General features: G+C 52.4%; 1 protein-coding gene across 8 annotated transcripts; it reads left to right on the top strand.

The window, feature by feature from the left end:
• Positions 1-15,903: 15,903 nt before the first annotated feature.
• On the top strand, positions 15,904-22,233 carry LOC111157966 (single-strand-selective monofunctional uracil-DNA glycosylase 1). Of its 8 annotated transcripts, none has more exons than XM_022519733.1 (3): positions 15,904-15,923; positions 19,417-19,718; positions 20,758-22,233. In XM_022519733.1, the coding sequence occupies exons 2-3, from the start codon at positions 19,428-19,430 to the stop codon at positions 21,283-21,285; spliced, it is 819 nt and encodes a 272-aa protein (XP_022375441.1). In that variant the 5' UTR covers positions 15,904-15,923; positions 19,417-19,427; the 3' UTR covers positions 21,286-22,233. The 8 variants fall into 8 exon arrangements, 7 of the variants coding, with proteins under 7 accessions (XP_022375441.1, XP_022375440.1, XP_022375439.1 ...); XM_022519732.1 differs by lacking the exon at positions 15,904-15,923 and adding an exon at positions 15,961-16,189; XM_022519731.1 differs by lacking the exon at positions 15,904-15,923 and adding an exon at positions 17,132-17,628.
• The last annotated feature ends 2,524 nt before the right edge of the window (positions 22,234-24,757 follow it).

Raw genomic sequence — 24,757 nt, 5'->3', positions numbered from 1 at the left:
CGTGGGCCAAGTTCTTCTCACCAGGCACCAGCTTTCATCCTCAGGAGAACCCAGTGAGACAGGTTTGATCACCTCCGCTTTGCAGGGAACAGAAGTACAGCGGGTGAGCAGGGGAGCCAAGCCTCCGTCTGAGCTTTGGCTGGCTCCATGTGAAACCCACACACTCAGGTATCTGCTGACACAGTGCTCTCAAACTTTACATCACCTGAGATCTTGTTCAAAGGCAGATGCCGGTCCAGTAGGTCTGGGGCAAGGACTGAGATGCCGCCTTTCTCCAAGCCCCTCCAGGGGCCCGAGGCTGCTGGCCCATGGTCCAGACTTGGAGCACTAAGGACTCCTCCCAGTTTCAGCATTCCGGGCTTTCTCTGGGCCTCTGTGTCCCCATCTGTAAAAGAGCATCTGTGAGTCAGGATTCTGAGTTCAGAGTCTCTCCATCCTCCCCCCATTACCTTATGCTATCTCTCAGTGCTGGCGGCAAGGTGTCCCAGAGAGGAGGACGGGGAGGGAGTCTTAAAGACCTCCTGGTGTGCCCTGTTTTCTAACAGCTGGGACCCCTGAGGCCCCGGGAGGGTGGGTCTTCTCTCCAAATCACAAAGGATGTTTGTGGCAGGCATGGAACCGAAATTCATGTTCCTGATTCCCAGCCAGGTGCTCAGTGCTCTTCCAGAAAGGGCCTTGGGTGTTCTCGGAAATCACAGGGAGTTTGAACTGCTAGGCAGTGGAAGGGCTGGGGGGTCCTGTGAAGGTCTGTGTGAGTTTTTGTTAAGGGCAGTAGCTTCAGGGCGTCTGGGTGGCGGAGTTCGTTAAGGGTCCGTCTCTCGGTTTCAGCTCAGGTGGTGATCTCAGGGTCAAGATCTCAACGTGGTGAGATCCAACACCACATTGGGCTCCACGCTCAGTGCAAAGTCTGCTTAAGTGTCTCTCTCTCCCTCCCCCTCTGCCCTTAATTGCCATGCACTCTCTCTCAAATAAATAATAATCTTTAAATAAATAAATCTTTAAAAAAAAACCAGCTTGCTTCTCCCTCCCCCACTCCCCTTGCTTGGGTTCCCTCTCTTGCTGTCTCTCTCTCTGTCAAATAAATAAAATCTTAAGAAAAATTAAAAAAAAAATTTAAAAAGGCCAATACTTCAAAAGGGAAATTGAGGTACCTGGAAGCAGGTTGCCCTCCTTTCATTGGTGCCATCCCATCAGCCTTGGTTTCTCTCTCCTTCCTTCCTCCCTCTCTGCTTCTTACTGTCCTTACTCTCTATCTACTTGCTTTATCCCACCTGTTCGCAGCCTGCCAACACCCAGAGTCACACGTGTGACTTTGAATGGTCATTGACCAATCTTCATGGACAGCTCCACTCTCCCTTTCTCCAGCTCAGTCTCGTCTCCCCATGCTCTGTGCTCTCCAGCAGACCTTCAGCGGGAACAAGTGTCCTGAGGTTGACAGAAGGGGACCTGCTTGTCTGGGAGGGCCTAGAGCAGGATGGTGAGTCCCATCCAGGCTGGGGACGGACCTTCTGCAGAAGCCGGGCTGGAAGGGGGCCCCAGAACTTCATCCCTGCTTTCAGAGGCAATACTCAGGTCGATCTCTCTCCTGGCCTTCGGCAGGGGGTGCAGTGAAGCACCCATAACCCTTGGTATTTTCATGCCACTGACACTGCCTGATCTCTGGAGAGGTTTGCTGACCTCGCATATTTATCTGGAGGACGAGTGGCCCAGCCACGTGTCAAGGCAGCCCCCTAGAAGAACTAGGCCCTGCTGCTCTTAGTCTCTGAGCAAGGCTGAGGCCCTTCTCCTGGCCTTTCCCCACGGACTCTCAGAAACAGAAGTTTCTGCCTCCTGGGCAGAGGCTAGGAGGGACTGACCGATGGAGTCATTCATTCTACCAAGTCCTATGGAACTTTTTCCATGTTGGATGCTGGGATGGACATCACATACTTGGGTTCAACTCAGGTCCTGGTGAAGAAGGGGAAGGAGCCCGTACCTGAGCCCCAGAGTGGAAGGGAGGCCTCAGCCACATCAGCACTGAGAGACAAGGCCAGGAAGAGATTTCCCGGAGCTGGGGACTGAGGAGGTATGGAGAGGGGAGAGGTCCTTCCTGCCTGCACGTGTGGGCTCTAGTGTGTGGGTGGTGACCTGGGCAGGTGACTCTGCTTCTCTGGGCCTCACTTTCCCCTGGAAAGGGGGAGTTTGAGATGAAGTCAGAGTTCTCAGGTGCTGACTCAGAATCAATGGGGTATTGGGGAAGTGGGGGTGCTGGTTAGGATCCAGATTCCCAGGTCCCTCTGATCGAGGAGCTCTGGTGTCAGGACCTAGCCCTGTTCCCCGAAGCCTGCCGTGGTTCGGACCGGCAGCCAGTGATGGGTCATGGAGCTTGGAGGCTGGAGGATGTCCTGAGGCTCCTCCTGCCTCCAGCCCTGATTCACTCATCTGCCTGCAATTGGGAGGAAGCCACTGTGCTTGACTTGTGACAGTTCCAGAAGCTTCGATCCCAGACAGGCACTATCACCCCCATTGTGGGGAGGAAACCGAAGCCCAGCTCTGTTACATGAAACAATCCTGAGCTTTTTAGGTCCCCACTTCAGGTTTGTGACTTCCTTCTCCTCTCTCTGTGTTGGTTTCTCTTCTCTTCATGGATAACCCTTACCCTTTTCCATCTCCCACCATCTTCCCTTCCTCTTCTCTCTCTTGCTATCATTTCCAGTTTCTGAGCTCTTAAAGAGTTTCACAGAATGTCCTTTTTTCTGGGAAGTCTTCTGTGTCATTAGCCCCAGGTGCCTCCTCCAAGGGGAGTCCAATATTCCCCATTCCTTCCTTATAGATGGGTAGGACAGAGGATCATACGCATCATCTTTCTGACGGTCACCTGTCTTACCTGACTCCCCCTTGCCTCCTGCTCCCTCCCTCTCATCCATCCCTAATTCAGGTTTCAGAATTGTTTGTTTGCTTTATAACAGAGGCAAAAAACCAGAATAGGGGCACCTGTGTGGCTCAGTGGGTTAAGCCTCTGCCTTCGGCTCAGGTCATGATCCCAGGGTTCTGGGATCGAGCCCCACATCGGGCTCTCTGCTCTGCAGGAAGCCTGCTTCCTCCTCTCTTTCTGCCTGCCTCTCTGCCTACTTGTGATCTCTGTCTGTCAAATAAATAAATAAAATCTTAAAAAAAAAAAGCCAGAATAAACCCCAGGGAGAAATCCTCTCCAGTCCCAGCAGGAAGGACTGAGGTTAGATGCCTGGAAGAACTTCCAAATAGCCAAAGGGAACAGTCCTGGAAGGAGGCTGTGGATTTGGGGAGGTGTGGGGAAGCCTGGTCTCTATCCAGGTTTATGATCCTTTTCCTTTCCCCAGTTCCTCCTCTTCACACATCCCAAGTCCCTATAGGGTGACTCTATACCTGTTCTCAGACCTCTTCATGGATGCTGGGGGAGGGCCCAGTGGTCATGGCTTCCTTAGGGCCTCACTGATGCTGAAGGACAGACTGAGGCACCCTCCTGCTGCAGACTCGCCCATTGTTCCTGCTCTGGGACCTGCGCTCTCACCGTCCCTGACACCCCCAAATCACAGGGGGTCGGCAGGGAGCCATCCTCTCCCTGAAGAAATCTGTGTGTGCATCCTTACATCTGTGGAGCCAGGCTGTGAGAGGCTGTGGTGGGGGTGTGGGCATGCTTGGGGGTCCTCCATGCCCTTGTCCAGGACCTGCAGAGGTCCTTCTGGGCTCTGCCCTGCCCCTCACCCCCGCCCCTGGAGTCAGCTGGTGGGTGTGATGAGCTCAGGGCTACAGATTGGGGTTCTCTCCAAAGGCGGAGCGCCAGGGGTTGCCTCCACTGGGGCTATGCCCCCCGCCCCCCCCCCCGCCCCCCCCGCCCCCCCCCGCCCCCCGCCCCGTCCCTTGCTCCCTGGCTGGGAGGGCTGGGGCTGCCGCAGGCCTAGCTGCCTGTCCTGCCTCCACATGGCCACAAGGGGGCTCCGGGTCCAGGTTTTTCTTTTTTTTCCCCCCCGTGGAGCCGCAAGGATTCCCAGCAGCCCCAGAACACTGAACTTTTCTGGAAGTGTTGGCCATCCTCCTGCAAGTGCCGCTTGAAAGGTCTCTGCCAGGCTGGGAGGCCACCAAGAGGGAATGTGGCCTTTGCCCTTCATAGTCCTATTCTAGAAGTACCTCTTTTCTCTGTCTGGAAGTCTTCCCAGTTGTCTACCCTCCATGTTTACTGCTACTGGGGGGCAGAGATGGGGCTCAGCGAGCTACTTTTTTTTTTTTTTTTTTTTTGCATTACCACTTCTTTTTACACCACCCCCCAACGCTTAAAGTAAAGTATTTATTCTCTTCCCCATTCTCTGACCATTATAGCTCCGATTCTGCTCTGCCATCATACCTGAGGACTGGGTAGATGGCAGCAAGAAAGATGTAAGCTAGACATTAGGAGGGACTTCCTGACAGAAAGGAGGGCATGAGCTTCTGAAGGGTGATGTACACAGGTCGGTTGCCTGTTTACCTGGGGTGAAGCTCTGGTTCTGTGGGGTTGGGAGAGTCCTCAGCGATCCTTGGTTCTACCTACACTTCCCTAGCCAGGGTTAGAGAGGAGAGAGGGGAGCTGGGTGTATTCACATGTCACTGTGCATCTCCGAGCTGTGGAGAACCATGGATATTTCTGGGCCTTTGGATTCTGGGGATGAGGGAGAAATCTGTGTGCGATCTTTCAAAAGAAAACACCTGAGGGGAGCCTGGGCTGGCTCAGTTAAGCGTCTGCCCTTGGCTCAGGTCATTATCTCAGGGTCCTGGGATGGAGCCCCACATCAGGCTCCCTGCTCAGCATGGAGTCTGTTTGTCCCTTTTCCTCTGCCCCTCCCCCTGTTTGTGCTCTGTCTCTCTTCCTCAAGTAAATAAAATCTTTAAAAAAGGGGGCGTCTGGGTGGTTCAGTGGGTTAAGCTTCTGCCTTTGGCTCTGGTCATGATCTCAGGGTCCTGGGATTGAGCCCTGTGTCAGGCTCTCTGCTCAGCAGGGAGCCTGCTTCCCCCTCTATCTCTGCCTGCCTCTCTGCCTACTTGTGATCTATGTCTGTCAAACAAATAAATAAAATCTTTTAAAAAAATCCTAAAAACAAAACAAAAGCAAACAACTGAATCCCTCTCTCCCCCGCTGGTGATCATTGGCCGAGGCAAGGATGAAATAACAGAGTCATTTTCTGCATCCGCTTAAGTGTGTCTTCAGAACCCTCGTTAAATCTTTAGAATCTTGGATTGAACATCATCAGCCTACTAGACAAAGACTGAGTCGCTGCAGGGACCCTCTCCCTACAGGGGGAAGTGAGACCACAGCCTTGCACTCCTCCATGGGGTGTGGAGGTGACTGGTTCCCCCCAGGCCCTGTACCTTGACTTTCCCAGTGTGATGTGAAATGTTGTCTGCCTGTCTTTCTTGTCTGTCCTCAATACCGAGAGGGCCTTGGGGCTGTGGGAAGAGAAGGGTTTCAGACCCAGATTCCATGTCAAGGAGGCAAATGGAGCAGCTCTCTGTCTGGGTGCCTACACCTCAGGGGTGGTGGGGAATAACTCCTACCTCTCAGGTAAATTTTGTGAGGTAGTGTGTGTTAAAAAGCCTCAGGGCACACAGCATGGCAAGAGTTTCTGTTTTCTGCCCCCTCCCCAGCCTCACTTGTTCTTGGAGAAAGAGAGATGCGCCCATTTTCCAGACAGGAAAATAGGGACAGGAGTGTTACTAAGGCCCAAGGCCAGGGTTTCTGCTGGGAACACTTGAGAATTGGAAGTTTGGGCTCCCCCCTTCTCCTCCCTCCCTCTTTCCTCTTTGGCCTTCTCTGACTCTTCTCCCTTTTGCCCTTCACTCCACCTCTTTTATTTCTTGTTTGTTCTCCCTTTCTTCCTTCTTCCCCTGCTCCCCTTCAGTTCAGTTCCTCTGTTCCTCTACCTTCCTCTCTTCATTCATTCATTCAGCATGAAGTTAGGTGGAAGGGATTATTTAGAAAACCAAAAGGGGCTCCTGGGTGGCTCAGTGGGTTAAAGCCTCTGCCTTCGGCTCACGTCATGATCCCAGAGTCCTGGGATCGAGCCCTGCATCGTGGATCGGGCTCTCTGCTCGGCAGGGAGCCTGCTTCCTCCTCTCTCTCTCTGCCTGCCTCTCTGCCTGCTTGTGATCTCCGTCAAATAAATAAATAAAATCTTAAAAAAAAAAAAAAAGAAAGAAAACCAAGAAATGCCATCCTGCACCCTTGGACAACCTCCCGGGACTCCTCTTGCATATTGCAATTGCATATTTCTGTTTGACCTCCCTAACAGGCTGATGCCTCTGTTCCAGCGGTCTGCATCGGAGAAAGCAAGTGGTAATGAAATTTGGTCCAATTAGACAATGTAGGCTCTGGGGAAAGGGCTGAACTGGACATGGGAGCTCCTGCCCTTGAAGGACTTGCGGTTAGGGAGAGAGGCTGGGCTGTCAGTAGCAGTGTGACAAGTACTGCCTTCAGGGTTTAAATGGGGTATGTGTGTGGGGCAGGGAGCCTCAGAGGAATAGCAGGGAAGGCTTCACAGAGAAGGATGAGCTGGAATTTTCCAGTTCATGAGGTGCTGGGAAGAAAGGTAGTCCTGTTAGCAGGATCCCCATGGGCAAAAGTATGTTGCCAAGAAAGGGCAAGGGGAATTCAGGGAACTGGCAGGGATTTTGTGTGGCTGGATCCCAGGGAGATTGTGGGAGACTAAAATCCCAATCTAGAAGTTAAGCAATGATATCTAACGGTTAGCTCATTGGACAACAAGAGGAGTGTTGAACGGGGTCTTGCTCAGGGCCAAATGAACAACAAGGACAGGGTAGGAGAGGGGACATTGAGAAGAGTGGTCTGGGCTCTTGTTTTCTCCCTACTTGCTGCCTATATGGCCCTGGGAGACTTACTTAACTGATCCCAGGCCTCTGTTGCTTCATCTAGAAAATGGGGATAGTGATGCATCGTTTATCTGTAGATAGGTAAGACAAAACTGTGTGGATTCTTGAGGTGCCTTCCAGTATTGAGGACAGTATTACGACCACTCTGGACTGTGTGACCAAGGAAGTCTTCATGGAGGAGGAGGGCTTGGTCCCTGCCCTTAAAGAATGGCTAATGTTGAATTAAACAGAGTAGGGTGGGGAAGGTTGGGGGCAACGTGGGGACAAGGTCAGAGGGAGGACAGTACGGAGCTGGTGCATGGGATTGAGATACTGGCTGCAAGGTCATTGGGGGAGAGTAGGTGACCCTTAGCAGGTGGCCCTTAGCAGGGCCCTTGGCAGAAGGTACAGGACAAAGACTCACTGGCCCCAGTGTGGGAACCCCACCTGCCCTCCCACCCACCTTCTCTCTGCCCCCAACCCTCCTAGGGGCCAGACTGAGCCAGAGAGAGCCTGGACTTGGAGGAACAAGGTCTGCAGGATGACTGGGAATCAGGGACATGCAAATGAGATGCAAACAGTATGCAAATGAGCCACTCCCAGCTACACCCCTGCCTGAGGTCTGTTTTGTCTGGGGCGGAGCTAACTAGAGGGAGGGCATGGGGGGGGGAAGCAGTTGGCCCTTTTACCTTCCCTGCCTTCAGCTTCCTGCTGGGGCTCCTCCTGCTGCATTGGATAAGCCTGGCCAGGCGTGGGGACACAGTCCTATAGCACTCTTTCGGTTCTGCAGGCCCAGGAGATATCCCTGCAGCTGGAGCCCTTACCCCTCCTGTCCATCCCTGGTTGACTGGCCTAGCTCCTGTGGGAGCCTCTTCAAAGCCCCGGGAAGTGTCTGATCTCACTGAGAGGGTGTGTGAAGGGCAGGTCAGAAAGATGGCTGGAGGCAGAAGGGGCTGCTGGGATGGGACCATCAACGGGGCAAGGGAAGGGTAAGGGACAGGGCAAGGAGAGACCTGAAGAGAATAAAAATTCCCAGGAAATGGATAGCCTTGGATCCTGTGAACACAAAGCCCCAGAGATCCTGAGAGACACATTCCAGCAGAGACCCTGACTGACAGAGGCAGACGGACAGAGCCGTTCTCATGTGTCCAGCCTGAGACACCAGTGCGTCTGTCAGCTTCCTCTGGCCTGTCTGCCTGTCCCCGGCTGACGGTCCCTTTGTCTGTCTAGCTCTTTGTTTGTTTGTCTCTTTGTTTGCCTGTCTCTCTCTGGGCTTCTCCTTCCTACCCCCCTCTGCTGTCTGTCTGTTGGTCCAGACCTGTCTGTCTGTAATTGCCCTCTGCCTTGTCTATCTCTTCAGGGAGAGAAAATTGCTCACGGGGATCGTTCTTACTTTTCTTCCTCTTCTGGAATTTGGGTCTCAATTCCCTCCTTTCTGGGATGGCCCTATCTTCTGCCTCCTATAATGTATATGAGAACCAGGAGCATGGGTGGGTGACCATATTTATGATTGCTCAGGCATTAGAACAAAGGGGTTAATTCATTGGAGAGACAATACTGCTTTCCAACCTTCTAAGGACAAAGCAAGGAGAAAATAATGACTGCAGCATGAGACACAGTGGTTAGATATTCAGAGGGACTTCCCAAAAGGGAGGTGTGGGAAACATTACAACAGGTCAGCTCAAAGATCTAGCAAACACCTTCATAATCTCCTACGGAAGCACCCCATGGAAGGGAGATGGGCAACATGACCTTCCCAGTCCATATAGTCTAAGAAAACATCTTTTAACGTTGTAAGGTAGGGGGCTTGCATGAGGTGTCTCTCATACCTATCAATCTCCTACACCAGACACCAGCTACGGAGGTTCCCAGCCTCCTAACCTCCCAGGTGGCTGGGGAGAGGGCCCCAAGGGAAAAGGGTGTGGAGGAAGTGCTATCTATTTTCCCCACCTCCACCCTATTTCCCACCATCTTTCCAAGCTCAGGACCACCCCCCCCACCCAATCCATGAGAGATGGCTGCTGGGGACGGAGTGATGTATGTAATGCAGATAAAATGTCAGCAATTCTAAATGGGTCCGGAGATGCAGCCGTGGGGGGGGGGGGCAGGGAGAGAGGGCGGAGCAGGGGGGGAGAGAGGAAGGGAAAATGAGATGTGGGTCTTCACCAGGGATGGCAGCAGGGGCAGACACCCCCTCCCCCCAGCAAAGGCCAGCAGAGGGGTGGGCCCAGGCGGCAGGAGCCCAAATGAGATTTTGAAGAGGGAGCTGGAGGGTGGGGGGTGGAGGCAAGGAGGAGGCGGGAGGGGGCAGCGGGGCCGGAGCTGCTGATGTATAGCGGTTTCATAACTTCCTCAGTATTAAAGGCAGGTTCATGGGGAGGGCAGCGCCATTAATCACCAGGCTGAATGGGGCTGGGATTTGCTGAGAGACGCGCTTGCTGTCTGCTGTGCCCGCCCGGCTCAGGGCGGGAGGGGGCAGGCAGGGATGCCCCTCCTGAACTAAGGGGTAAGACCCCAGGAACCTATTCTGGGTGTGGGGCAAGTGGGTCCTTGCTGGTCCGGAGGGAGCTGGGAGGAGGCTTGAAGGGGGCTGGGAGGGGGCACTGGGGACCTTGGCAGGAAGAAGGAAAAGGACGAGGAGGGTTGTGGCAGGCGCTAGGGGAAGTGAAGTAGGGGCTGGGGGGAATGATGGGGGCCAGAGGCTGAGGGGGGCCCTGGGGGAGAAAAACTGGGGAGGGAGGATTGTGAATTTGAACATGAAATTGATCACATGTAAATATAATGCAAATAGCATGCAAACGAGCACAGGATTTCTCTGGATCCACAGCTCAGGCATTCTATTTCTCAGACTGAGAATTGGGGCCAATTTGCATCCAGTTGCATGCCCAATGCCTTGTTTCTTTATTATTAATATTTTCAGAGGAACAACTCAAGGTCTTAGTTGTCAAGGTGGGGGGCTGTGAGGAAGCCACGATGAGGCTTGGTGCCCCTCTGGGCTTTTGGCAGAAGGATGGGTTCACCCCCAGGAATGGTGATATCAGGAAGAATGAGAGGCCTGGTGACCCTGAGGGAGCTGAGTGGTCGGAGTCCTGGGTTGTGCCTGAATTGGTGGGGGTCAGTGAGGCAGAAGCTCAGTCGTGAGGCAGAAAGATGGAGAGAGACGGATCTCCATAGCTTTGCAGACAGACTCTGAGCCGGTAAGAGGAGGATGCGTCGCATGTCCTTCATGGTAGGCTTTGTCATCCTCCCTACCAGGTGACGAATGAAAGGATCGGTCTGAGGTTCCAAGGGGTAATGATCTTCCTAAGGTTGGACTGCTGGCAACCGCCAAGCCCCCAACTCCAAGTTTCCTTGAAAGTTGAGTGCTCCTTTCAACCCACTGTAGGAGCATCTCTGAATGCCATAAACAACAACCAAAAAAGAGCAGATACTCTTGTTTTCAACAGATATTCATTGAGCACCTAAGAGGTACAAGGCAGGAGGCCTATGCCCAGAGAGAGGAGACTGAGTGCTGACCTCTCGGAATGATCTAGCAGGGGCCATAAAGCATTTTAGGAACAGGTGAACCGCTTACCAGTTGGTGACAAGGGTCTCCAGGGAGGTGCAAGCAGGGGGAGGATCAGAGAACGCTTCTAAGGGGAGGGAGCATTTGACGTGGGCCTTGGGGAATGAGAGGAACTTATCCAGTGGCAGCACATTCTGGGCAAAGGGAACAAGATGGGCCACTGCGCAAAGGCAGGAGAGAAGGAGTCAGTGGTGCTTTCCAGCGCATGCCAGGATGGAGTGTGTGGAGAGGTGTGAGGAAGGTCAGGCTGAGGTGACAATGGGGGATCAGGGTATGAGAGCATGGCATGCAGGTGTCACCCGGAGGCCAGCCAGGAGCGCAGAATAGGGCAAATCACTCATTCCATCCTTGATTCAGTCAACAGACATTCCTTGTACACCAGACACGGGCCAGCAGTGCCTAGGTAGCTCAGAAGGCAAAGCCCAGGTGTACCCCCTCCTTTGGGATGTCCAATCAGCAGCAGTGTCCTCATCGGTCGTGGGGACTTGGAGTCTGGCCCTCACAGTGCTACTCTGAGGAGCAGAGGCGCGAGCCCACAGGAAGTACTTAGCGTGGTGGGTGTGGGAGGAGAGCTCAGTCAGGGTTCGTTACTGTCATCATCCTTATCACTGCTCTGAAAGGTATGAAATGGGAGACATAGGCTGAGAGAGGGGTCAGCCGTCCAGTGCGAACCTGGGGAGAGAGGGAGCTGGGTAGCATGGGTGGAAGGAGGGGACAGGCTCACAAGGGCTGCGGGGACAAGAGAAGGCAGGCGAGTGACAGAGCCAGAGACAAGAGCAGGGGAAGCGTGGTCTGGGAGCACTGCAGTGGGAGAAGCAAGGCTGGGCGGACTCATCCTTGGTCAAGTCCCCGCTCTCTGCTGGTGCGCTAGGAGTGCAGGGCAGGGTAGGGCCTGGGTGCTGGGCAGGCTGGAAGCCGGTATCTTTGGTCCCCTTCTATGCGGCCCTTCTCCCAGACTCTTGACTCCTCTTTGGCTCCACCTGTGGGAGAGGCTCCTCCCACTTGGCCCCCAGTCCTGCTGGAGGCCTCGGGGATCAGGCCAGGCTCCTTGGCTGGCTGTCCATCTGATATCTGTGTGGTCTCCTCAGGAGAATTGTTCTGGACAACTCGAACACCACTCAGACGGATTGTCCAGCCTCCCAGCCCCGACATCTCCCACCACTGCATCAAGCCAAATTACTCGGCGCCCCCCAGCCTGGGGCCTTGGTGAAATCCGATTAGTGAAGAGAGAGCCGAGAGAGCCGTGCTGAGCTGACAGTTCCTCCGATAATTGCTTCCCAAGTAAGCAATGCAAATCAGCCCATCCAGCCTGTCCTGCTCCTCTCCTGGGGACCCAGGTGTCCCGGCCCCAGGACTGGGAGAACACCCGAGTTGGAGAGACTTGGAAGCTGTCAACTGCCTTCAGTTAAGTGGCCATCAATCTGTAAAGCTGGTCTGGGCTGCTGGAAGGGCTGGGGGTGGTGAGGCTGGCCAGGGACCCCGCTGGCTATACATTTCTGTCTCCTCTGAGAGACTGTCATGTTGCCTCTCATCTTACCCCTTGGAGAAGTATCCTCTGTACCCATTTGCCAGTGGGGCAGAGGAAGGCAGAGATACAGGAGACACAGGGACAGGGACATGGCTAAATGTGTCCCTGTGGACAACGGAAGGTTGCATCAGCCGGGCTTTCCTGGTTTCCTGGTTCTTCGGTTCTGGGAGGGAGCGGGGAGCGGGATATGTGGGACCTGAAGATAGCCTTCTCCCTCTGTGAGTCTTCTCCCCACTGGGCTGGGGAGAAATCAGGGTCCTTTTAAGAGCCTGTTAATACCTCTTTCTTAGTGCTTTTCCTTCCTACATCTTTACCTTGAGTTCTTTCTTTCTCTGACCCTCTCATCCAATTTCCTGCTGATCTTGGAGACCTGAAAAGTACTCTTGTAATCCTAAACTTCCGGCCCCTAGACTTGCCCATATGGCTTTGTGGAAATCTCCAGGGATGTGTTGCCCAGTCTTGTCCTGTGTGTGTGTTTGTGTGTGTGTGTGTGTGTGTGTGTGTGTGTGTGTGTGTGTCTGATGTGGTTCTGTGGTCTGGATCTTGGGTTCTCAGACTAGCGTCTGCCTGAGACCCTGACACATGGTTATAACAGCAATAACTAACCTTTAAGGAGCTACTATTCTGAGCTAGGCACTCTACTGAGCACCATGTAACTAAGTCATTTAATTATCACAAAAGAAGAGATGGTTTACAGTGATAATCCCATTTTATGACTGAGCTAACCGAGGCACAGAGAAGTTAAGGAACGTGTCCAAAGTCATTACTACTAAGTGGCAAAGTTGGATTCAAATCCAGGCCGTCTGAGTCCCAAGACTATGCTCTAAAGGCCTCCACTACGCCATGTCTCCTCTCTGTTGCTCTTTTAATGTTTACTGGGCTGAGAGAGGGAAAGTGCCCAGCGTCGTAGTGGAGCTTGGGGATATGGCCACTGAAAGACAAACACCAGAAGCCCTTTGGGGTTCCCTAGGGCACAGGTGGCAGGAGCTACCAAGGGTCACATCTGGTACTTGGGGAGAGGGAAACATGGCCCTCACCTTTTCCAATCCCCATATCTATTTTCTGCACCTGAGCCATGCAGCTAGACAACTCTCCTCTCTACTCTGACAGCATGGAAGCAGGGACAGGGTGGAAATATCCTCCTAAGAGCCGCTGAGCCTGGAGTCAGAGCTAGGATCACCAGAGGCCGATAGATGGCGCTCACGGCCCAACACAGCCTCAGGAGCTCTCTGAAACCAAAGGAAAACAAGCCCTCAGGTTAACCCCTTCCTGCCTAGGCTCCCGCCCCAGGAGCAGCCTGGTGGGCAGCAGAGGGCCCTGACCCAGGCCCAGCTAGCCCCAAAGGAGTGACCCAATTCTCTAGGCTCTGTTCAGGCCACAGGTCTTCTTCTGTTTTTACCCCATAAGTTCTATCCATAAATGACAGTCAGCCAGCTTTTGGAGACTTCCCAGAGGGCCAGGAGCCTGGGACACAGACAAGACAGGTTGGGAGGGCTTCACCCTAGCCCAAGTTTCTTCTCTCAGGCTCTACCTCTTGAAAATTTATGGGTCTCTGTTTCTAAGCACCCCCACTGCAGGGTTTCTCACTTCCATCTTCCCTCAGAAGGACCCACCAGGTGGGGAGGTGTAGCATGGCCTAGACAGAGAAGACTCCCAGACCCTTCTGGGGTCAGCTGCAGGGACTCACTGTGGGGTTGCCCAAGACCCAGTTTCTCCCTATGTTCAGACCTCCTATTTCTGGGCTTCTGGGATAAATGGGGTTACAGGGACAGAAACAGGTATCTAATTCTTCCTGGAAGCTGACATTGGGAGTTAGGGTCCTGGAGGATCTTTGCTTGCCTGCCATGCATTTCCCTCATTACTTTCTTATCAGAAGCAGACTTGGAAAGTGGAGGGGCTGCCATGGTAAGCTGGACGTGGTTGGCAAGCAAGTGGCAGAGGGGTAGGGTGGGCCGGAGGGCTGTCCAAGGGATGGTGAAGCCCCTAGAATTTAAGTAATAAGATGATAGCACAGTGTAGGTCCTTGCCCGCCAATTTTTGTTTGGCAACATACAAATGCATAGATCTATGAAGACAGAAGAACCTGAGGGGACAGTCAGTTCTAGAAGCCTGGGATACTCTTATTTCAGACATTCCAGAGAAAGAAGCAGAGACACAGGGTAGATGTACACAGAGGGGGACAGATACACAGATACAGAGAAAAAGCTATACTGGTTCAGTCAGTTAAGCATCAAACTCTTGGTTTTAGCTCAGGTTTTGATCTCAGGGTTGTGAGTTCAAGGCCCATGTTGGGCTTCACACTGGGCATGGAGCCTACTTAAAAGACAAACAAAACAAAACCCCCCATAGTTAGAGAGTAAGGGTAGAGATACATTTACATAGGCAGTGAGAGGCAAAGACACAAAAAGGGAAAGAATCTGGCACAACCAAAAGCTCAGGAAATAACAGACTTTGTGAGGTGGATGATTAACTCTCTTTCCAAAGTCTGGCAAAGGTGGGGGTGGTTTCTCACCTTTGGTGTCAGAGGGTTGTTGCTCACATTTCCTTAAAGCCCATGCTGCTTTTGTCTGTTGGTAGGAGGGCAGGGAAAGGTTGGCGAGGGGGTAGTATCCTTGTTTTCTCACCTTTTCCTGTTCTAGGGTCTACTGGTCTTCTTCTTTATCACCTGTAGGGAGACCTTGCTTCTTCCCGATCTCAGGAATTGCTGTGCTGAGGTGTGCAGGAGGTGGGACGTATCCAGAAGGCAATCAGCCTTATGGAGTTTCCGGTACAATGAAAACCTTATAGTTAGGACACAGAATATACCGAGATGGAGGACAAGAACAAAATTGGGGGTGCCTGGGTGGCTCAGTCTTTGGCCCTCTGCCTTCAGCTCAGGTCCTGGGACCTACCCCACATTGGGCTCTCTGCTCAACGGGGAGTCTGCCTCTCCCTCTCCCTCTGCTGCTCCTCTTGCTTGTGCTCTCTCTCTCTGTCAAATAAATAAACAAAATCTTAAAAAAATAAAGAACATAATTAGGAGTGGACAGCTCTGGACATTGTTTTGGATTGGGGAGTTGGGAGGTAATGGATTATTAGGCGCAGCCATGGGATTAGGAATATTCAGGGAAGTATTTGAGGGGAAGGATTGGGAAGGATGGGAGATTATAGGGGTGGGTAGATTGCATGGCAGAGGAGGGAGAGAAGTCAAATGTGAAAGCCATGGAGACATAGGCTTGGGCAGTGATGGGAGATAGAAAAGTCTCAAAACCATTAGTAAAGAATTGTTAGGAGATTCCAAAAGTGCCTCTGTGGATGGTTTATTATTTTTTTATTTTTATTTTTATTTAAGATTTTATTTATTTATTTGACAGAGAGAGATCACAAGTAGGCAGAGGGGCGGGGAAAGCAGGCTCCCCGCCGAGCAGAGAGCCCAGTACAGGGCTTGATCCCAGAACCCTGGGATCATGACCTGAGAAGGTAGGGGCTTAACCCTCTGGGCCACCCAGGCGCCCCTCTGTAGATGTTTTAGATACAGTCCTTGGAGGTCTGCAAAAGAGAGATCTCTTATCTGTGGGGCAGCAGGAGGACTAGAAATGATTTTTTAACCACTGTTAATACTCTCAGGTGAGTTTTGAGATTGGGGATGGTTGAAGTTCTTTGGTTCGCAATCCTGTTCGGAAAAGTCTTGTGGATGAATTTTTGGAAGGGTGTTGCCCTTTAGGGCTAGAAACCAGGACCTTCGTGGTCCTTACTGGAACCTGGCCTCCCTGAAAACTTTCTTGGTTTTTTTGCCCTGCTATAAGAGATAAACTACGTTCCCCAGAGTCACTTAGGGCTAATTTAAGAAGCCTTCCGGGGATCTAAGTATTTCCGGCGGAAGTTGCCGCGGCTACGCCAATCTCTTTCCATAAACAAAGTAGACTACGACTCCCACTGTCCTCCGAGCCCGGGGGCGGGGAAGGGAACCGGAAGCCGGATGGAGAGCAGAACCAGGTGAGGAAGCAGGAGCTTGGGAACCTGGGGTCCTGAGGGGCAGGGCTGGGGCTTTCAGGCTTGCGGGGCGGTGTAGGGCGGGGAGTCGGAATGTTTGTGCTTTGGGGACCTTCGCTCTGTCTGGGGCTTGCCCCGGCAGAGGAAGAGTCGAGCCCACGGAACCGGTCCGGAGAGCCTGCGGGGACGTGGTTTTCCCGTCGGACGGAGCCCGAGGGCGGGCGCGGAGATTTCCTATGGACCCTTGACCGGTGGCCCTCTCAGAACCAGTAGGAGGGATAAGTGGTGTTTAAAATTCAAGTTCTGGTACTACTGCTGTTAGTTTAAGGATTTGCTGATTGTCCCTGTCGATTCCTAGAGTGCTTCCAAGGGACAGGGGAGTGGATAGTGTCTTTGATTCCTTTTTCACTTCCTGAATTTAGCGTCAGAGACCCTAGATGGCCAAACTTATTGCTGGATCACCCTGAGCTTCCTTTGCATTTAGTATGACACTGTAATTTATAATATATCTACGTTTCTTAAGCCTTTGGTTCTTGGTGGCTTTAGATAGGACTTTCAGGTTCCTCCTTTGGGTTCTCATAGTGTATTGTTTAGGAAGTTAAAGCTCAAACCACAGTGTATTACAGTTGTTTATGTGTCCTCTCTCTCGGTAGTTTATGTGCCTGGCCTACATTTTACTCATTTTGGATTTCTTCCTTGTCCAGAGACGACCACAGTGCCTACCGTGGAAAAGACTCATAAATATTGGGGAAAAAAAAAAAAGAGTTAACAGTTGGTGGTAGGTTGGATGGAATTTGTGGTTTTCATTTCAGAGAGAGGAGGGTTAAATGGTTTGCTTAAGAGAAACTTAGAGATAAAACCAGGATTAAAAGTGGAGTTGGGGGGGGGCGCCTGGGTAGCTCAGTGGGTTAAGCCTCTTCCTCCAACTTGGGTCATGGTCTCAGGGTCCTGGGATCGAGCCCCATATCGGCTCTCTGCTCAGCAGGGAACCTACTTCCCCCTTTCTCTCTGCCTGCCTCTCTGCCTACTTGTGATCTCTCCTTCTCTGTCAAATAAAGAAATAAAATCTTTAAAAAAAAAAAAAAAGTGGATTTGGTTGACACCCAGACTGTGTCTTTTGCTCTCAGATTAGGTTTGAAACTGGAACGCTGCAAATAAAGCCTTATCTTTCTTCTTCTTTTTTTTTTTTTTTTTTTTTTTTGTACTCTGCAGCCTTGCTGTCTCCAGCACAGCTCAACCTAAGACTTGAGAGAAGTCCCTGAGCTGGAGCAGCCAGCCCCCTAACATGGGGACTACATGGGGATGTGCACAGCAAGGGCTCCAAAGATATTTGAGTTCTACACGGCTTCTTTCTTGGCTTTTGTTTGAGCCCAGTTGGCCCTGGTTAGCCATCTGGACAAAACAGTAAAAGACTTTGGGATCAGTCTGGAGACGGATTTCCTAAGTTTGGCCCTGACATTTTTTCTCTCCCACTTCCCCTAGGCTAGGGTCCAAGAACAGATTGATGGATCAAGCTGTTCTGTCAACCCTGAGGTCTCATGAGGGAGAAGAACCTTGATCCCTGCCCCATGGGAGGCCCAGACATGATGGAAACACACCCAGAGCCTGACAAACCCTCGGAAACAGTTGGAGTGCAAAGTGGGCAGCTGAGCCTTGAGTGAACTTGGGCTGTAGAAATGGAGAGGAGTCCATCAGGAAAGACTCCTTGGTAGAAGGTCGTTTTATTTATTTATTTATTTGAGGGAGAGCATAAGAGGGGAGAAGATCAGAGGGAGAAGCAGACTCCCCATGGAGCTGGGAGCCCGATGTGGGACTCAGTCCTGGGACTCCGGGATTATGACCCGAACCAGAGGCAATCGCTTAATCAGCTGAGCCACCCAGGCGCCCCGGTAGAAGGTCATTTTAAAAAGGACTGAAAAGGTGGGATGGACAGAGTTGAGTGGGTATTTTTTGACTACCTAATAAAAGCTAGGACCTCAAAGATACAGAGGGAAGTTGAACGGGACCTGGCTTCTGATCTCAAATCTAGGTAGGGAGGCAAGGTGTGAATTCAGGAAGAAGCCACGAACCATGGTGACGTGCAGTGGTTTGAGCCTTCATCAACCATCACAGTCACCTGAAGAATTTTGTTTAAAATACAGATTCCCAGGTCTCAGTGCAGCCCTACTCCTGTGTGGGATGGGGCTGGGAAGTTTCAGCAGTGCTACAGTGTCCTAAGGAGGGCAGGCTTTACCAGTGGGATCATTGGAGCTGCATCTTGAAGGATGGCTATGATTTGGGTGTGTGGAGAGGCAGAGGAGTCAGTCCTGATTGGCTCAAGGAGTGTATTTGGTTGGGTTTGAAGAAATGGCATGTACAGAGTTTTGGGAGTTGGGGTGGAAAGGCATTTTTGAAAGAGTAAGTGTAAGTGTCAGGCTGGAACACTGGGTTTGCATGGGAATTGTGAGGAGGAAGATTAGAAGGAACGGTCTTTGTAGGCTATAGAACTTGCTGGAGTGCTCCCTCTGCCTCCTCCCCGCTTCTTCCTTCTTTCTCTTCTGCTTCTCTACTTCCTTCTTGCCTCCCAACCCTCAAAATCTTCCATCCTTTGAATTGCTACTATTGAATGGATATTATTATTCTGAGTATTTGGATGAGAAAACCTGAGGCTCTGACCATGGTTACATAGCTTGTAAGAGTCTATTCTGAGTCCAGTAATCATCCTGCACTGAGGATTCTTGAATGTGGGCAAGAAGCTGGGCTGGGCTTGGGGGGTGGGGGTGGGGGTATTGGATTAGCAGGGTGGCTGATTGAACCATCTCAGGCAAGACGAGGTGGGTGGTTAAAAGCATGGCCTTGAGTCAAATAGTTTGGGTTCATATCCCAGCTTCATTACTTGCGTGACCCTGGGCAAGTTGCTTGATCTTACTAAGCCTCAGTCTTCTCACCTGTAACATGGGAGCAATAACACTCGCCTCATGGGGTTGTTACAAGGATCAATGAGGTGTACTTGGCACAGAGCAATTGCTCACCACCTGGAAGCAATTGTAATTAGCCTTCTGTAATTAGTCTCTGGGCTCTGGCGGTGCACCTGCATCTCATTCTTCAGCACATTGGTTTCCAGGACACAGCCCATCCTGGTTGAGCTTGTTTTATTAAGGATGACATTAGAGGTGCAGAAAGTTTGCCACTGGTAAATATATATTGAAAACCTCCCATATGCTTGGCATGGCCTAGGAACTAGTGACTCAAGGCTTATATCTGATGGAAAGGAGGTTTGGAGTGGGGGGAATGATGGGTTATTCTCATCAGGTGACATAGGAAGAGGAGGGATGCTTGAAGCGGGAAGTGGAAGGGCCCTTCACTACCAAGAACTGAGATGAGCTCCGTCAGACCTAGAGGGTGGGTGGTGACTGACAGTCTCTTCTGCGCCCTGGAAAGGTTAGCCCTGGCCAGTCTGGATCCTTCTCACTCTCCGGCTGAAGGCTGATGGAGCCTCTGTCCATCTCTTTTCCAGGTGGCAGTGACATGGCTGTGCCCCAGGCTTCTCCACCGGGGCACCTCCATGAGCCTGCCAGTGCCCTGATGGATCTCCAGCCTTGTCCTCGAAGCTTGGCTGAGAGCTTCCTGGAGGAGGAGCTGCGGCTCAATGCTGAGCTGAGCCAGCTACAGTTCTCGGAGCCTGTGGGCATCATCTACAATCCTGTGGAGTACGCGTGGGAACCACACCGCAGCTATGTGACCCGATACTGCCAGGGCTCCAAGGAAGTGCTCTTTCTGGGCATGAACCCCGGACCCTTTGGCATGGCCCAGACTGGGGTAAAGGGTTTGGCTTCCCCTGGATGGGGAGGGGGAGGCTCCTAGGTGGATATTTGGCTGTGGGTGCGGTGGGGGAGGAGCATGTGCCTGGCTGTGGACATGTGTGGGGCCGGGCCCCCTGGGCCCCTCCCAGTACACACACTGGCTCCTGTGGTCTCAGACGCTCTCCAGGCCCTGCTGCCCAGAGTTAACCAAGCACATTAATGGTAGTTCCGTTTCCCCTGTGAGCTGTCCACTAATTGCCTCTGCGAGCCCTTCCTTCCGCTGGCCCCATCCTTACCTTGCCGGATCTCCTCTTTCCCTGGAGTATGGTTAGGGTCAGAGAGGGACCGGGAATACCAGGTCCTCAGGGAGACTGCCTGATGGAGGTGGGTGTGGAAGAGGCACAGGGCTTTTACCTGCTTCTGTGTCTGAGCTGAGGAGAGGCTCAGAACAGAGCCTGCTCTGGGGGCCTGCCTGCTTTCCTTTCAGACCTTGGGATGAGTGAATGCCCCTCAGTGGGGGTGCTTGGCAGATGGGGGAGGGAACGAGGCTTCAGGGCAGGAGGCTCAATCGCTTTTATTGACCCCAACTGGGGGATGAAAGGTGATCAATGATGATCGATGGAAATGACAGCTTGAGGCTCTGGGCTGAGAGGGCACCCAGAGAGCGCTGGTCAGTCCTGTCCTTGTGCCTCCTCTAACCCTGGCTGTCTTTCTGTCTCAGACCATCTGTCTGCCCCAGTACCACCCATCACATCCTGTGGAGGGCCAGATAGTCCCATATACTCTCTGGATGTGGTTCCAAAGGCAAGTGGGGATAGAAGCAAACAGATTCTTCTGCATCACAGTCCACAATAAAAAACTGGAGAAGGATGGGCAAGATCAAACTATAGGGCCAGAATCATCCTTGTCTCAGGCCTTTGGGCGAAAGTGGTGGGGGTGGGGGGTGGGGTGTCCAGGCTGGAGCCTCATGGTGGGTATGGAGGGGTCAACTGGTACAGAACCCAGGTGTCCGATCTTCAGACTGAAACCCTCTTGTCTCTCCCCCTTCCTGGCAGGTGCCCTTTGGGGAAGTGAGTATAGTCCGGGACTGGTTGGGCATTGGGGGACCTGTGTTGACCCCACCCCAAGAGCACCCGAAGCGACCAGTGCTGGGACTGGAGTGCCCTCAGTCAGAGGTGAGCGGTGCCCGGTTCTGGGGCTTTTTCCGGAACCTCTGTGGACAGCCCGAGGTCTTCTTCCGTCGCTGTTTCGTCCACAATCTGTGTCCTTTGCTCTTCTTGACTCCCAGTGGGCGCAACCTCACGCCTGCTGAGCTACCTGCCAGGCAGCGAGAACAGCTTCTTGGGGCCTGTGACGCGGCCCTCTGCCGACAGGTGCAGATTCTGGGGGTGCGGCTGGTGGTGGGCGTGGGGCGGCTGGCGGAGCAGCGGGCGCGGCGGGCTCTGGCAGGCCTGATGCCTGAAGTGCAGGTGGAGGGGCTCCTGCATCCCTCACCTCGGAGCCCCCAGGCTAACAGGGGATGGGAGGCAGCAGCCACGGAGAGACTGAATGAGCTGGGGCTGCTGCCACTGCTAACAAAGTGAGGGCCCCTGTGGCCCAGCACAGGAGGTTTTCCAGGCCCCCAGGTCATCCCAGGGCAAGCAGAGGACTGTGAGCCCCCTGGACTGGAGCCACAGGCTCCTTCTGGGCTCCCTGGTTGCTGGGACCTGCCGTGGCAGTTTTGACACTACTCCCTGCATCCTTCACCTTCTTTGAGCATTGCCGCTGCGGTAACCGGCTGCACGGAGGCTTGGTGTCTGCAGACTGCTCTACCTCACCGTGTTCTGGGGAGCCTCCGGTCAGCTGTGAGTGGCCTGAGCAATGACTTCTGAGGCTGTGTTTGAGAGAAGAGCCTGTCAGGATCCTCACCTGTCCTCTTAGAACAGCTGCCTTCAAGCTGAGCCTTTTCCTCACAGGGACCAGGACAAATGGAGGGCTATGGGTGATACGAGTGAACTTCTTCCGGGAGACGGAAGCTGGATCAGAGAAAGGATTCAGCGTGGCCGAGTGGGGAAGACCAGAAGACTGGCTTTCTTCATCTTGGCTTTGAGACTTCATGACTTTGTCATCTTTATGACTTTGGACCAATTTAATGAACCTCTCCAAGCCTCGGGATCCTCGTCTGTAAAATGGGGCTCCCTGCCGCATGGGGTGGGAGTGGGGGTTAAGTGAGATAACACTAGAAAGTGCCTTGCGTCGTGCCTGGCAGGTGGGGGCTCCTGCTTCTTGCTTTTTTGCCTCTTGATTGTGGTGTCACTGTACCACACTACAGGGGGAGCTCCCCCGCTCCGAAGACCTTGCTGGGTGAGGGGCGGATCCTTGTCCTGCTACAGGTGGACCGATAACTTTATGAAAAACCCAGCCTGTGATTTTTTTCAGTCCGAGCATTAAAAACTCTCAAATCGGGGCACCTAGGTGGCTCAGCCAGCCTTTGGTGCGGTCGTGATCTCTCAGGTCATGATCGCTCAGGTGCCCCCACTCAGCAGGGAGTCTGGCTCTCCCTTCTCGTATCCCTCTGCCCCTACCCCTACCCCCACTAGCGCACTCTTTCTCAAATAAATAAATAAAATCTTTAAAAGGAAAAAAGGCTCCTAAACCCTTCGTGTGGGTCCTTTTTTTCCCTCTCCTGCATGTCCGAGATGGAAGGGTTAGTTTAGATTTTCCCTTAACCTCTTCACTGTTTGCAAGGTGTTCTTGTGGGTCTCTAGGGAGATGATGAAAAAAAGAACTCTCGTGGTGTTATCAGAGCTTAAGGGTCTCGGGTTTGTCTGCTACTCAGGGCCCTGTGGGGAGCAGGCGATGGGTGGATGGGAGCACGCTATTTGTGTCTAACTCATTTCTTATGTCTGTAGGATGACTGGTTGGTGTGCCCTTTAATAGGGCTGGAAAGGTGACTCAAGTTGGGAATAGAGTAGGTCTTGTGACCTTAATGAGGAACACATGGTTGGATTCTAGCTCCTGGGACAGGCCAGCTTCCAAAATGAAAAAGATTTTTAGTATAGGTGAGCCTGGCTGGCTCAGAGGAGCGTGAGACTCATATCAGGGTTGCGAGTTGGAGCCCTATGTTGGGTGTAGAGATTAATTAAAAAAAATACATATATATATATATATATATATGATAAACTTAAAAAAATTTTTTTTCTTAGTGGAAGTGTCCCCTTTATCATTTATATGATGAAGAATTTAACTGGCTTTTGTCAGTTGATTCCTGGGAGGCAAGTCTCTAAATTCTTGGAATTTCCCAAGTGATAGGAGGGTCTTTGTTATTCACGGAGGGCCCCTCAGACCACATACCCAAGTTTATGCTGAAGTTGACTCTGGCTGAGGCCTATGCCAGAAAGGCCAACCATTAGATTGGCGTTAGATTGGTGGGTTGGGGCTATGAGCCAGGTGATACCAGCTTGAACTGGGGGCTGGAGGTCGAATTCAACCATGGGGGTCAGTGATTTCAATCGATAATAGCTATGTAATGAAACCCTGGACACACACTTTGGCAAGCCTCCTGGGTGGTGAATACAATGGGTGTGGGGTGCTCTGTCCCATTTCGGTGGGACAGCTGGGACTAGCGGCTAGGTTTGGAACCCTTTCAGATCCCTGCCTCTTTGTATCTCTTGGGCTGCTTCTGATTGGTATCCTCTGTAACAAAACCATGGTTCTAAGAAAGTGCTTTCCTGAGTTCTGTCATTCGAGTGAATTACCGAACCTGAGGGGATCATGGGAACTCCTGAATTGTAGCCTGGGGACCTCTGAACTTGCAGCTGGCACATGAAGTGAGGGAGGTCTTATTAGGGACAGTCCCCTTAGACCTGTGGAGAGTGTGCTGACTCAGGGGAGTTACCATCGGAATGGCATTGAGACTTCGCACCCCCCCACACACACACCTTAGACTCCTTTCCTCTCTGCTGTCAGAGCCGTGGTGCTGAGCTGTTCCTGCCCCGTGGTGCACGCCCTGGCTGAGACACTGGGCTAGGTGCACAGAGAGGGAAGCCATTGTGCCCCTCTGCATTTAGCCGAGGTGGAGAAGGCTCTCTGGAGGAGGTGGCATTTCCGGTGGCCTTAGAGACTGGGAGTTCGGGAGAACATCGTTATGTTCAAGGGGTGGTGCGTAGATGAGCTGACTTTGCCTGGTTGGGAAGAATAGTTAGAGAGAGGTAAGTTGGAGCGATCTTCTGAAGGATCTTGAATGCTAGACCAATCTTGAGCACTGGAAGTCCATTGGGGAAAGTAAGATGCACAGATCACACACACTTAGAACACCCAACAGACAGGGATGAAGGAACAGGCCTCGTAGGACGCAGGGTAGGTGCAGTGGGGTCAACAAGGGAACAGGGAAGTGATTATAGGGAAGGTGTCCTGGTGGGACAGCACCATCTAGGTGAGAGCCTGGAATTGGGGGCAAGACTCATGAGCTGGGGTAGGGCCGGGCAGTGCACAGGGGCACTAGAATGGTCATGACCAGGGTGGTGGCTTGAAGACTTAGGTGCCGACATAGTGCTGGATCTGGCTTCTAGTAGAGCTGTCGTCCTTGCTTTTTGGGGTACATCTTGTCCACAAAGGCTGAGTAGGGTCCTGGGCCTGCCTTTTCCTAAGGGCACTATAGTAGTCTGCCAGGGCTGCCCTAACAAAAATACCACAGACTGGTTAGCTTAAACATGCTTATTTTCTCAGCGTTCTCACTCTTGAGGCTGGGAGTCCAAGATGCAGCTCCCAGAAGGCTTGGTTTCTCCTGAAGCCTCTCTCCTTAGCTTGCAGATGGCGCTGCCCTCTCACCGTGTCTTCCCATGGCCTTTTCTTTGCGTGTGTCTCCCTGCTGCTTCTTTTCTTACAAGGACACCAGTCATTGGATGAGGGCTCTACCCTTATGACCTCATTTAACCTCAGTTACCTCTTTATTTCATTATTTATTTATTTGAGAGTATGTGTGAGAGAGCGCACAAGCAGAGGGAGCTGCAAAGGGAGAGGGAAAAGCAGACTCACTGCCGAGCAGGGAGCCCGACTAAAGCTCCCATCTCAGGA

This window comes from Enhydra lutris, unplaced genomic scaffold (genome assembly GCF_002288905.1).
Source record: "Enhydra lutris kenyoni isolate GAN:26980312 unplaced genomic scaffold, ASM228890v2 scaffoldscaffold56, whole genome shotgun sequence".
NCBI classification, from domain to species: domain Eukaryota; kingdom Metazoa; phylum Chordata; class Mammalia; order Carnivora; family Mustelidae; genus Enhydra; species Enhydra lutris.
This window is presented reverse-complemented; position numbering and strand designations above follow the sequence as displayed.